Consider the following 14,695-nt stretch of genomic DNA (forward strand, 5'->3'; position numbering starts at 1 on the left):
ATAATCTGCTTACAGTAATAATAAAATTTTAGAGTGAAAATTAGCAGCTACATGTAGGCCAGCCACCACGGCTCTGAGAAGCCCTTGGCTCGTCTTCTGGAGTTGAGCGTCGTATGCCGTACAACACCTGAGGTATCTGTGCCATTTACAACAAAACTGAATTATTGAGTGTCTCCATATTGGAGAAGAGCCACAGGATATGACAGGGTATTTACACTCATGTCGATTTGCACTGGATTAAAGTAACCTGAGGTTGTTTTTTGTGGAAGTTTTACTGACGGAGGAGCGCTCAGTTAGGAAAAATGACATGGCATATTTGGACAGTACAGAATCAGAATCTCTTTATTTCACCAAGTATGTTACACATACAAGGAATTTTTCTTGGTGAGAGCAACACGTATGACAAGTAACAAAAAACACAGAACACAGATTATTCACAGTATTAAACTAAAGGAAAATTACACTAAACAATAAATAGGGTAGGGGATAAATTAAAAAAGTAAAAAGTACTAAAGGTAATAAAGAGCTGAAAATATATTTACAGAAAAGAATATCTGTACAGGTGTGCAAAAGTACTAAAATCAAAGAAAATTTAGATAAAATTTACATTACCCCACCATTCCATCTAAATGAATCCTGTTTAAGCTAAACCTATTGGGCTCTTGTTAATCATATTGCCATCTCAGAGTAGTTAGTTTGTGTCTTGAAAGTGATTCTGGATGGCAAGGAATGTATTTATTAATTTTAAAAATTTTTGCAAAATTCACCATTAACATTCAAGAATCAAATATCAACATTGTATAGTAGTGCAGCTATTTGGTTTTCCAGGATACAGGAGAATTTATTGTCATTCGCCTCACGTGTGGTACATGGGGTGGAACGAAATTGTGATCTCAAGGTCTCAGTTACACCCAATATTGAATAAATAAAATAATAAAATATAAGCAGGGTAGACTTAAATAGGAAAAGTAGAGAAACTAAATAAGGTGACCACAATATTGCCCTTTTCTTCCTGTTTAAAGCTACATTATGAAACATGAATAAAATGAAATACTTAAATACCTACCTAATATTAACCTACAAATAATATGCATATAAAGCAGTATAAGAGTATTCAGCATAAACATAATACATCTCTTCATCTACATCACTAAATATTTACATTTCTAAGTATTCAAAAATCATTTTCTAAAATAAATCAATAGAAATAGAAGTTTTTTGTACATAGTAAGAGCGTGAACAGCCAGACAGGCAGCTTTGTGACCAGCAGGGGGTTCATTTTGAGCCCTTGTGTTAAACGCCTGCCTCAGGTAAAGCTGACGGAGTTACTGTTTGCAGGAGTCTCTGTCTCTACTGTCCAGGGAAGTCTTTCTACTGGATTCAGTGAGAAGCACATTAGTGAGGTTAGGATGTTCATCAGGACCTAATCACCCCCAACTCCTCCCAAAAGTACTGGATGGAGCACCACCATCATTCCAGAGAGCACAGTTCTTCCACTGCTCCACAGCTCAATGCTGGGTGGCTTTACACCCCTTAAGCCCACGTCTATGGTGCCAATAGGTTCATGTTGGTTTATCTGCTCCAGATAGTCCTATTCTATTGGCAGTTCTTCTCTACAGGAACTAGACAAGCTGTGTGTGTGTGCATTTGCACATCTATGTCAGCAATAAATGCAGCTTACAGTAGCTGAAGGCCGTTATTAGAAGGGGTGTCCACAAACAATTGGACATATGGTGTTTGTATATAGTGGTGGTGTTACACTGTTAAACCAGTGGAAGGACGGGTCTTTTCTTAGGTCCCACTCTCTCACATACTAGAACAGACCCCTCGTCTCCCCCAGTTGGGTCCCGTTACATCCCCAGCTTTTAAACCCAGCTGGTTTAACGTTGCTTTAGGCTTACGCTCTACCCAGTCCCACAAGCCGCCCTTCTCCTGTGTGCAGTAATCATCAGAGTAAAGATGCCACCAGCACTCCTGTAATGTCGGCTCAGCTTAAGAGAAGAGTGGCGGGGGGCAGGCAGGCTGTAGCTGCGAGTTTTTGCTGTGTTTGCGAGTACAGATGGTACGATACTAAATTTTTAGCATCAGCCGACACTGATGTGTTATTTTGCATTAATAAATAAATAAATAAATAAACACACTGGTACTCTAAAGCAAGGAGCGCCCATATAACAGCATCACCTCTGATATTGACCCGAAACTGATATGCCATCTCTGTGTGTATGTCTGCAAGAGTGTGTGTGTGTGTGTGTGTGTGTGTGTGTGTGTGTGTGTGTGTGTGTGTGTGTGTGTGTGTGTGTGTGTTTCCCAAGGTGAAATGTAGCGTAACAGCAGGAACATATGGTCGCTCTGCAGGTTTAAATAGATGAACATCATTCAGCTGTAATTATCTATAGCTGAGTCTCCAGCCCTGTCTTAATTAAAGCACAGCATTCTCTCCTCTCTCCTGTTCACTCTTTTTCTCCACACACACACACACACACACACACACACACACACACACACACACACACTCACACACACACACACACTTTCTGTAGTTCTTTTACGACTTAGATGTTCAGAAGATGAAGTGCTTTTAGGACCTACTGCTTTCCAAAGGCTGGGCGTTTGTTGTGTTTTCAGCACCCCCGTGTTTGGGGGCCGATACCATCCTTCAGGCTTCAGGAAAAGGGGCAAGCAAACTCTATTGTATGTCCTGCAAGGACACAAGTACGAGACACCTGCTTATGTATCATTACGTCTGAAATCAAAGGTATTAAAGAGTTTCTCCTGCTTTTGTTGGAGTAAGTCTAGATTCTGTCTACTAGATTGTGGAGGCGACCACAGCTTTAGTGAGGTCAGGATGTGGGATGATTGATCACCACACCCCCCCCCCACACACACCCCCACCCCCCCAACCATCATCCCCAACTCCTCATCCCAAAAGTGTAATGGATTGCGCATCATCCATCATTCTAGAGAACACAGCTCTTCCACTGCTCCACAGCTCAATGCAGCTGGTGGGCTTTATACCCCTCTAGCCCACGCCTGGCATTAGGCAGCATGGTGCCAATAGGTTCACGTTTATTTATCTGCTCCAGAGAGTCCTATTCTATTGGCTGTACTTCTCTACAGGGACAAGCTGTATGCGTATGCGTGTGCATTTGCACATCTGTGTCAGCATGGGTGCAATTTGGAACAGGCCAGAGCTCAGATACAGCACTGTGGACGTTTAGTCTGATGTCTATTAGTACGTATAGCTTATGTTGCTATTGGAAAATTGTGTGTGTGAGAGAGAGAGAGAATGAGAAAGCAATAGAAACAGTTGTCAGAGACTGTGTGTGTGTGTGTGTGTGTGTGTGTGTGTGTGTGTGTGTGTGTGTGTGTGTGTGTGTGTGTGTGTGTGTGTGTGTGTGTGTGTGTGGTTGCTTTAAGGATTGGAGTGGTGCAGTGGTGGTCTTCTATGATAGTTCCGGTCTGTTTCTCTTTGGAGGATTTTGGTTTTATTTTCAGAAAACACACACACACCATCAACCACACACACACACACACACACACACACACACACACTCACAGATACTGAATGGCTTCCAAAGGCTTCCAGAGAGGGATAGGGCATTTGTTCTTCCTTTTTTAAATGTTTAAAAAACAATCTTTATCTCTTACACTTGGGAACATCAGAGAAATATTCTGAACACAAAAAAAAACTTATATCTCCAAAACTGACAACTTTACAGGAGGAGGAAAACCTTCTTAACTTTCATTCGAGGTCAGGGTAAAAAGATTGTATTCCAAGTCATTTTGGATCATTTCTATCGGTTCATTCATCCTGAAATTCTAATACAGTGTAAAGAACAGCTGCCGGAAACGTGAAAAAGGGCAAATGTGAGATACAAGGCCGGTGTGGTGTGTGAACTCTGTGTGTGTGTGTGTGTGTGTGTGTGTGTGTGTGTGTGTGTGTGTGTGTGTGTGTGTGTGTGTATATATATATATATATATATATATATATATATATATATATATATATATATATATATATATATATATATATATACAGTGAGTCCAAGAAGTATTTGATCCCTTGCTGATTTTCTTCGTTGGCCCACTAATAAAGACATGATCATTCTATACTTTTAATGGTAGATGTATTCTTACATGGAGAGACAGAATATTAAAAAGAAAATCCAGAAAATAAATCTAAGGAATATATATTAATTGATTTGTATTTCATGGAGTGAAATAAGTATTTGATCCCTTAGTATTCATTAGCAGTTCTGGCTTTTACAGACCAGTTAGACACTCCCAATCAACTTGTTACCTGACCTGAAGCCACCTGTTCTCACTAATCACTTGTGTGAAAAACACCTGTCCACAGAATCAGACAGATCACACAGATTTCAAGTCTCCAACATGGGTAAAACCAAAGAGCTGTCACAGGACCTCAGAGTCAGAATTGTTGACCTTCACAAAGCTGGAATGGGCTACAAAAAGATTAGTAAGGTGTTGGATGTGAAAGTAACAACTATTGGTGCAATTATCAGAAAGTTTAAAGAGTATAACATGACAATCAACAGACCTCGGCCCGGTGCTCCAAAGAAGATTTCGCCTCGTGGGGTGGCAATGATGCTGAGAACAGTCAGAAATCGTCCTGCAACCACTCGGCAGGAGTTAGCAAATGACCTGAAGGCAGCTGGGACCACAGTTTGCAAGGAAACAATTGGCAACACTTTGCGCAACAATGGATTCACATCCTGCAGTGCCCGAAAGGTACCCCTGCTGAAGAGAGCACATGTGGAGGCGCGCCTCAAGTATGCCAATGATCATTTGAAAGATGAACCAAGTTATTGGGAGAAGGTTTTGTGGTCAGACGAGACCAAAATTGAACTTTTTGGCCTCAACTCCACCCGCCATGTGTGGAGGAAGAAAAATGCTGCCTATGACCCCAAGAACACTGTGCCCACCGTCAAGCATGGAGGTGGAAGCATAATGTTTTGGGGGTGTTTCTCTGCCAAGGGTACAGGGCTACTTCACCGCATCACTGGGAAGATGGATGGAGCCATGTACCGCACAATCCTGAGGGACAACCTCCTCCCCTCTGCCAGGGATCTGAAAATGGGCCGTGGTTGGGTCTTCCAACATGATAACGACCCTAAACATACAGCAAAGGCAACAAAGGATTGGCTCAAGAAAAATCACATTAAGGTCATGGAGTGGCCCAGCCAGTCGCCAGACCTCAATCCGATCGAAAATCTATGGAGGGAGCTGAAGGTCAGAGTTGCCAAGCGACAGCCCACCAACCTTCATGATTTAGAGAGGATCTGCAAAGAAGAGTGGGCCAAAATTCCCCCTGGTGTGTGTGCTAAACTTGTGGTTAACTACAACAAACGTCTCACCGCTGTGCTTGCAAACAAAGGCTTTGCCACTAAGTATTGAGTGTGTTTGGCAAGAGGGATCAAATACTTATTTTCCTCATTGAAATACAAATTAATTAAAATATATTCTTTAAAATTATATTCTGGATTTTTGTCTTGATATTCTGTCTCTCCATGTTAGAATATATCTACCATTAAAAGTGCAGAAGGATAGTGTCTTTATTAGTGGGCAAACAAAGAAAATCAGCAAGGGATCAAATACTTCTTGGACTCACTGTATATATATATATATATATATATATATATATATATATATATGTGTATAATTTCTTTTGCCACGCCCACTTGATCTACACCCCTTTTTCTTTTTTAAACTTCGTTTGATGGTTATGGAGGGCCTGTCTTACACCTTCCCGAACCTAAAGAATCTGCAGCTAACGTCTTGGTGCCCGATACCACAGGGCACCTTCAGAGGTCTTGTGGAGTCCATGCCTCAAATGGTGGTGTGATGTTGTGGTGGCACAAGGGGAACCTACTTAATGTTAAGCAGGTGGTACTACTGTAGTGGCTGATTGGTGTGTATATAACTGTAACTGAATACATCTCCAGTACAATTAATGTGTAATTACACCCTTAATATGAAATATAATATTATATTTGATGGAAAACCTTAGCACCAAAGTGTTCCATTATTATTAGAGCTATATATATATTTATACAGTTATCCTGTCTGAAGATGCTTAAGTGTTTGTTTTTGGTTGGTTTCTGGTTGGTTTTAGTCGACGCACCATTGGAAATCGTTTTCTTGAAAGGTTTTTACGGGGAGAGATTTTGCTGCTGTGTGTAATGTGTTTCTGAGGGTTTGATGACCATCGAGTGGCCTCGGGTTTTGCTGCAACCTGCTATTTGCTGTGCTTTGCTAAGAGCATGCGACCCTGGTATCAGATCTATTTTCAGAATCGTGATATGGCATCCTCCACTGTTTTCTTCAAAAGATCAATTTTACACCTGAAACATCTCTGATACATTTTTTTTTTTTTTTCAGAAAACTAAGACTTAATAGAAAAGTCCGAATATTAGAATATTATGACCACCTACCTAATAGTGGGAACCACCATTGACTCGGATCACCCTGGCATGGACTGTGTTAAGTTAACTGGTGCACAATGATCACAGATTTGTCATTCCCCTCTGGTGTCAACGGCCCATTGGGCACCACTGTTATGCCGTTGTGCCATTCCCAGTACACCTTCACTATGGCAGCTCTAGAACATCCCACAAAGTTGCTGTTTTTTGAGATGCTACCACCCCTCACCCACTGTCACAGTCATATCAGAATATTATGACCACCCTGATTTGGAATGCACTCTGCCCGGGATGTTACAGATGCCATGCGACAGGGTTTGCTGTATGTGTAAATAAGCGAGCACACCAGTCAGCTGTAGCAGAGTGCGAAATCATCATCATCATGGGCAAACGGCGTGATTTGACTGATGTCTAAGAGGGCATGATAATAGGGTACCGGGTGAAAACCGGGTGAAAACCGGGCGAAAAGTTGTAATCACCAACTTCGTGAGATGTCCTAGAGCTTTGGTAGTGAAGGTGTACTGAGAGAGTCTCCCAACAGCACTAACAGTGGTGCCCCTTGGGCCACTGATGCCACATGGGAATGACGACTCCAGCAAGTGGTGCAAAGCAATCCACGCCAATCCACTGTAAAGCAGTTAACCTCTATAATGAACACCTTCCATCACCTTATACTATAGTCATGGCCAAAACGTCTCGCTTTTGTAAGCCTGTCATCCATGAATGGTTATTCCCACTCTTTCGTGGGTGTCCATAATATTCTGATGTGACCGTGTGTGTATCAGCAGTGCAGTTAGTTAGTCCACTGCGGCGACAGTCAGTGTGGACAAAGTTGAATAATATGCTGTAATTAATGCTGGTATTGAGCTCCTGTAATTAAGATTTCACTGTTTGTCTTTGCCCAGTGGAACGTATCTGGCATTTGCATGCAATAGAACTGAAAATTAAGCAATTAATAAGGCAAATATTAGTTGAAAGTAGGCTTCATTAAAAATTCGAATTTGGCTTTTGATATTTAAGAGACCTTTAATTTGTAAGTCTAGCTGAAGTCCACTTAGAGGAACTGAAGAAATGACGTGATTTTGACCTTAGCAAAAGCTGTTCAGACAGTACATTTGTAAAGCCACAGTATTTTGGTTGACTGGTATCTGTGAGCTCTTTTAGGAGGAAGTGATTTATATTCAGTTGGATCAGTTTTATGATATTAGGGGGGAAAAAGGGGGTTCAGCACTACGGCAGATCCACTGCCTTTTCATTTTCTGATGTCCTCTGACTGTAATTGTAAAGAATTGCATTAGTGTGCATTGTTTTACTCCTCAGGTGTGGTTTATCTGTATTGCCAATAGAATAGGACTCTCTGGAGCAGATAGGCATTAACCTGTTGATGGCATCCCTAATGCAAGGCGTGGGGTAGATGGATACATGGGCCCCCAGCATTGAGCTGTGGAGCAGGGGAACTGTGTTCTGTGGAATGATGGATGATGCTCTATCCAGTACTTTTGGGAAGAGTTGGGGATGAGTTGGGGATGATGAGGTGGGGTGGTGATCATCCAACATCCTGACCTTTACAAAAACCCTCATGTCATTGAATGCAATCAAATCCTCACAGCAATGCTCCTCCAAAATCTAGTAGAAAGCCTTCTTCCCTGGCCATTAGATCATTACTCCAAAAAGCAAAAGAAACTCAACACCCCTTAATTTGGAAGAAGCAATAAATGATCAAGTGTCCCAATACTTTTGTCCATATAGTTTGCTTGCGGTTCTTGAAGTAATTTTAGTTCCAGCTAAGTGACGTGTTAGGAGGCCATCTGTCACTGGAATCAGCCTGGTGTAAATTGCATTTAGCACTTACCTGAAACTCTGAGCCAGCATCGTTATCTCCGTCTCGAGGTGAGGCGGCGTCTCAGGTTTTGCTCCTCGGCTTATTGTTTCTTCATGTGTGAAAAAGCAGCTCGAGCAGAGATGGTGTGTAGCTCACTGCAGCCGTATCTCACTGCAGTCTTCTCATCACGTCGTGTAGCACAGCAGCCCTGCCGTTTGTGTGCGTCTTCCTTCTTTGATTATAGTTCCCCGCTTCATAGGGACGAGACAGGGCCGAGCAGGAGGCTGCTGATGGGTGTCTGTTAGGTGGAGCATGATATTGCCTGAAAATGAATAGTCTCGGGGAAATGAAGCGGTGGTGGTGAATGTTTGTGGGATCAGCTGCAAAATGTTATATGAGGTTTTTGATGGCAGGCCTCCATCCTTGAAGGTTTTTCAGTCAGACAATTGTGGCAAATGTGCGAGTGTTAATCCGCAGTAGTGAGAGCAGACATGGTTGAGGGGTCAGTATGGATGCTGTGTGCTTAACGTCTACACTACAACAACAAAAGTATTGGGACAGCTGCTCATTTATTGTTACTTCTGAATTCAGGAGTATTAAAATCTTGCTTTTGTTGGAGTAACTCTGTAGTCTCTACTGTCCAGATTTCGGAGGGGCATTGCTGTGAGGATTTGATTGCATGCAGCGATGAGAGCATTAGTGAGATCAGGATGTTGGAAGATCTCCACATTACCTCGTCCTAAAAGTCTCGGATGGATGAAGCACGCCTGGCGTTAGGTAGCATGGTGCCAGTAGGGCTATGCTTATCTGCTCCAGAGAGACCTACTCTATTGGCAGTACTTCTCTATAGGGATTAGATAAGCTGTGCATGTGTGTGCAGTTGCACATCTGTGTCAGCAATGGGTGCAACTCAAAGTAGCTGAATTCATTTATTAAAAAAAGGGTGTCCACAAACTTTTTACACATTATTTATATGTAAAAAGCAATGTTTCTCTCTCTCTCTCTCTCTCTCTCTCTAATTAAATTATTATTATTATTATTATTATTATTATTATTATTGTAATCCTGCCTCATCGTCCAGTCTACTGCGTAGTTGACACATGCCCTGCCCTCATTCTTGCTTCACGTGTCTCCCTCTGTTCTGGGCTCAGGACACCACAAGCTTCATTGTGATGAAGTAGGCTGGAAAACACCCCCATTCGACTCTGCATAACCCATATTTGAGTCACACTTCACAAATCCTGTGATATTACTCAGTCCACATGCTTCTTCCACTTTGGTGACCAGTTTCAGAGCTCTCAGCTTGTCCAGAAATGCATCTCTTGTGCGGTGGCTTAAAAGTGCAGATATTACTTCTCAACTGTAGGGGGAGTCCAGGAGCAGGAAATGCTTATTCTTGCAAAATTCTGCTTTGAGTTACAGGTGTCAGAGTCTTGTCTCTGTATTTGAGTGGCATGCACCCAATGTTTCCCATACACTGCATGATAAGCATGTGCAGGTAAAATGAAGTATTTAGTAGCAATAATTCAATGCGTTTGAATGGTTTCTATAGCATAGCGCATATGGCATAGGCAACGCTGCTGCCTTTCAATGGTATAATGAGTTTTTATACCCAAACACAACACATTATGCAAGTGAGGCTCTTTAGACACAACTGTGTAGCATGTTTATGCTGAATGTTACTCTGTATAATGATGTCCGCCTATTACGTAACTGTACATGTGGTATAATTGGTAATGCTGATTTGATCATTACTGCCCAACTCCAGGGCTTCTAGATGGTAACTCTCTCTGTGTTTGTGTGTGTTTTCAGACTGCAGAGAGATCCTGCTGCCGCTGATGACAGATCAGTTGAAATTTCACTTGGAGCACCATGAGGAGCTGGAGGCTTGTTGCCAGCTGCTCAGCAACATACTAGAGGTTCTGTACAGAAGTGATGTGGTGAGTGCACACACGTCTACACAGCTCTTCTTGACTGTGCAGGGGCAACACGCTGTGTGTGGGTGTGTTTGTATATTCATATACATGCATGTATACATACAGTACATACCTGTCGGGTGTTCGGACTGAGACACAGGTTTTATATTTTTGCCAATGAATGTGATTAATGTGCAGACCTAACCTAAATATTGTCTTAACTGTTTTGAAATTATAGCAATTGGCTAAAGTAATTAGACAAGCTAATTAGTGTGGCCCAATAGAGAACAACACTACCCGTCAGTGAGCTACCAAAGCTACCATGTGGGAGACTGTGGTTCGAGTCCCGGTCTGGGTGAGGCCAATAAGAGTCATTGGGCAGGACTCCTGACACTACATTAGTTCACCATGCCCATGCCTCACATGCCCTTGCCATAACAGTGCCTCCACCATGTTTGAAAGATGGTGTAGTTTGCTTCAGATTATGCGCCCTTCCATTTCTTCTCCATAATCCGTTCATCCCATTATCCCGGTACAAGTTAACCTTAGTTCCAGTGCTGATCAGGCTTGCTATCTGTTTTCTAGCAAAATCAGATCTTACCTTTCTGTACTTAAGTGCTACCAGTGGTTTGCCTGGTTTTCCTGCCTCCTCGAGTGTTCTGGACTTCACTAGATGTTGTGTAGGGTTTTTCCTCACTATGGAAAGATTTCAGTGATCTGCTTTAGCTAAATAATTAGACAAGCTAATTGGTGTGGCCCAATAGAGAACAACACTACCCGTCAGTGAGCTACCAAAGCTACCATGTGGGAGACTGTGGTTCGAGTCCCGGTCTGGATGACACCAATAAGAGTCATTGAGCAAAACTCCTAACACTACACTGGTTCACCTCTGTAATACAAGTAACCTTGTAAGATGCTCTGGATAATAGCGTCAGCTAAATGCTGTAAATGTAAAATATGTAATACTCGGATGACGCATATTTTCGGTCAGTGACTTCAGTCAGTGAAGTCTTGAACACATGGTCATCAGCAAATGCTGGGTTTCCTCCAGTGAAATGCTTTGCCAGGCTTTTTAATGCTGCTGCCTTAGGTTTGTTGGACTTTCTGCTTTTTTCTTTTTAGACCACAATGTGGATTTGACCTGCTCTGATAGGTTCCTGCTCTGATAGATTTGGTTCGTTTTTAGTTTAATGGCTGCCCTCTTCACTTGCGTCAACATTTCTGTGGACTGTGTATTGAGAGTGCCTGTGAACAGCTGCCAAATACAAATCCCAACACTTGGGATCGACTCCAGACCTTTTATCTCCTTCATTTGTCATGACATATTGAGGGAACAGACTACACCTTACCATAAAACTGCTGGCCAGTCAGATTGTCCAGTTATTTTTGACTCTGGGGGAGAAAGAAAATAGTTGCAATTCCTAAATAACAAATCCTAAATAATGCACTATTCTTTTTTTTGCATTATTCACATTTTCAACCCCTTGAATTAAAGATGAAAGTCCTGGGGGTCGCAAGTCATGCCGCTTTGCCATCAGCAGCCGGAATCTGAGGGTGCACAGTGGGTGCACTCTCTTTCCTCATCACTCTTGAGCAATGTTGGCCGGCAGAGGTGTCTGTTAGCTGGTGCGGTGGAGCTGGGAACCCAACACTTTCCTTTGAGTGATCAGCTGCCAGGCATCGCCAGCAGTTAAAAAAAAAAGAGGCGGTGGCTGGCTTTGTATGTATGGGAGGAGACTGTAAAGTCCTTACCCTCCTAGTGTCGGGAGCAGTGCTAGAGCTAGGGGGAGCTATGAAAGGGTGGGGTGGTTGGCTGTACCAAATTGGGCGGGAAAGTGAATATTTGACCAACTAATTATAAAATAGTGTCTGCACCTTTGTCATGTCTTGATTGCCTTATTATTATTATTATTATTATTATTATACAGAGATAAAATTGCTGGTGAGTGTATACACTGACCCAAACACACAGTAGTTTTGCATGCAACCCTACTAAGCATGCTCTGTTTACAGCCTAGAACTGCTACACATGGAGAAAGTTCATGCACATACAGACACAAGCACAGTGTTTTTCCCTCTGCCACTCAGACTCAGTGTTGCACGCTGTGTGTGCCAGTCTCCATTTAATTACCCAGTCTCCCACTCTCTGCACATTACAAACAAATGATTATTTCATGGACTGCTCGCTCCATAATTCAGCTCAGCTTTATGAAATATGCCGAGGTTCAGTACACTGTTTAACACTCCTCCTTTCTTCTCTTTTCTCCAGTCTGTCTTGCATGCTTTGTTGTGGATTCTCTCTCTTCCTAACACACACACACACATGCACACACACTTTCCGTCATATCTGCCTCATTGTGTTGCCACACAACATTTTAGCCATCAAGGCGTCTTTAAACTGGCAGACTGACGCGTGTGTGTGTCTGCGTGTCCTGATTGATGGAGTTTACTTGTTTCAACCTCCTAACTTTGTGAGTGTGTGTATGTGTGTGAGGGTTGCGTAAGTCCTACGTCACAGCCACTTTTTCCCTGCTTTGAAACACTCTGAGTTTGAGGAGGTTTTGCGAAATAGCAGGTTTAATAATTCACTCCCGTCTGGGAGTCGAATTTTAGATGGATTTCCCTGCTGAGACGTACACCACATTACCACGTCACTCTGCCTCTGCTCAGCCTAGTTACCAACATGAAACACATAACACATGAAATTCCACCTCTTAGTCACATTTTAGTCACTTTTAAAGCAACATTATGAACAATTTAACCTGGAAATGCAGTTTACCAAATCATACTGATGCTCCACTGACTGGAACAGGGGGAGAGCGGCGCCTCAGTCATTCCCACTCCGGGCCGGAACGCTGCTGCTGCTGCTACTGCACTATGGAGCTTTGGTGGTGGAGCTGCAGGTGGAGAACCTCTCTCCAGAACTGCTGCTGTGTAACGCTGCGTAATCCATAGAGTCATATTAGTGTAAAATCCTGTAGTATTACTCTACCACTCCAAGGCTTATTACACACTAAGCTTAATTATTCAGTAAGTGCAATAATTCATTTAGTTCAATAATTCAGTAATTCATTTTCATCCTAGCCTATATGCGCACTCAAAGTCCATCCATCCCTAAAATCACTTAATCTAAAGGATACTTTACATGCTTACATATAACTTGAGTCAAATCCTCACAGCAATGCTCCTCCAAAAACTAGTAGAAAGCTTTCTTCCCTGAAAATAAAAAAAAAAAAAAAAATCTGGAAACTATGAATGAGCAGGTGTCCCAATACTTTTGTCCTTTTGTCCGTATAGTGTATGTTAGTGGCACCGATATAGCATCCAGGCTGTTTCCAGGTGGCCTATCTTGATGTAACGAATTCTCTGTTGCTTGTATTAAGTTAAAAACGTAAGTTTCTGAAGGGTTTTTCTGCCTGTGTTGATTTCTAGGGTCCCACTCAGTGGCACGTTCAGGTCATTATGGAGAAGCTGTTGAGGACGGTGAACAGAACAGTGATCTCAATGGGACGAGACTCTGCTCTCATAGTAAGTCTGATTATTTTTGATTACTCTCTCTTTCTCTTCTCATCAGACATTAAATCTGATGTTCCCCTTCCCTCGAGGAGTTCCTCCGCCCTTGCTAACCGGGGGTTCGTCTTCTGTAAGTCTGTCAATGAGTTTGGACTGGAATGATTCTGGTGGCTGTAGCTTTACACTGCATTACTTCATGAGGGCACCTCTCGATTTCTCATATCTAGGGTTAATAATGCTGCATTCACGCAGAGTACAGTCCATTCTCTGGCTTTTATTGTGTTTTTGTGGATATGAACGAACACACACACTTCCATACACACTTCCATACATACACACACACACACACACACACACACACACACACACACACACACACTGCAGTGAATGATCAGTCTGTTATTGTTAGCTGAACTCTAGTCCCCTTCTCTACTGCAGTCTCATGTCAATTACTATACAAATCATTCACTGCAGAAATGCACTCTCATTCTCCCTCTCCCTCACCGTCTCTTTCTCTGCAACACACACACACACACACACACACACACACACACACACACACTTACATTTTCAGTAATAATTTCAGCACTCACTTATATAAGCGTTTGCCTTATTACTTGTGCAGCTACTGGCCTCTTTAATTAACCTAAATGTGAGTGCTTGTGGAAAAGATGGAAATGGATACTTGAATTTCTGCTATTTAATTATATTTACTTTTTTATTTTTATTTGCTAAGGATAGAAAATTATTTTTCTTCCCTTCCTTAACAAGATATCACCATGGTTTCTTCTGCATTGGCTTGCGAATATGAGTGCATCTGTATGTGAATACCCATTTACGGGATGGGTGAAATTTTAACTGTTCATATTTTGAATGACTGTGATTCTGGCTATTTACGAGAATAGGTTATATAATAGTTAAGGATAGACATGTATTTATTTATTTTTTTATTTATATTTTAAGGGCTAAACTAATGTGCATTTTTGGCCAATGATGATATCCAG

General features: G+C 42.1%; 1 protein-coding gene across 1 annotated transcript in view; it reads left to right on the plus strand.

Annotated features, from left to right (window-relative positions):
- The window catches only part of dock1 (dedicator of cytokinesis 1), a 357,310-nt gene that overhangs the window by 135,738 nt on the left and 206,877 nt on the right, over positions 1 to 14,695 (plus strand). Inside the window, exons 26-27 of the mRNA XM_072667919.1 lie at positions 10,075 to 10,202; positions 13,611 to 13,706. Of these exons, the coding sequence (XP_072524020.1) occupies positions 10,075 to 10,202; positions 13,611 to 13,706 (224 nt within the window). The remainder of the gene's footprint in view (positions 1 to 10,074; positions 10,203 to 13,610; positions 13,707 to 14,695) is intronic.

This window comes from Salminus brasiliensis, chromosome 22 (assembly GCF_030463535.1).
Source record: "Salminus brasiliensis chromosome 22, fSalBra1.hap2, whole genome shotgun sequence".
Taxonomy (NCBI): domain Eukaryota; kingdom Metazoa; phylum Chordata; class Actinopteri; order Characiformes; family Bryconidae; genus Salminus; species Salminus brasiliensis.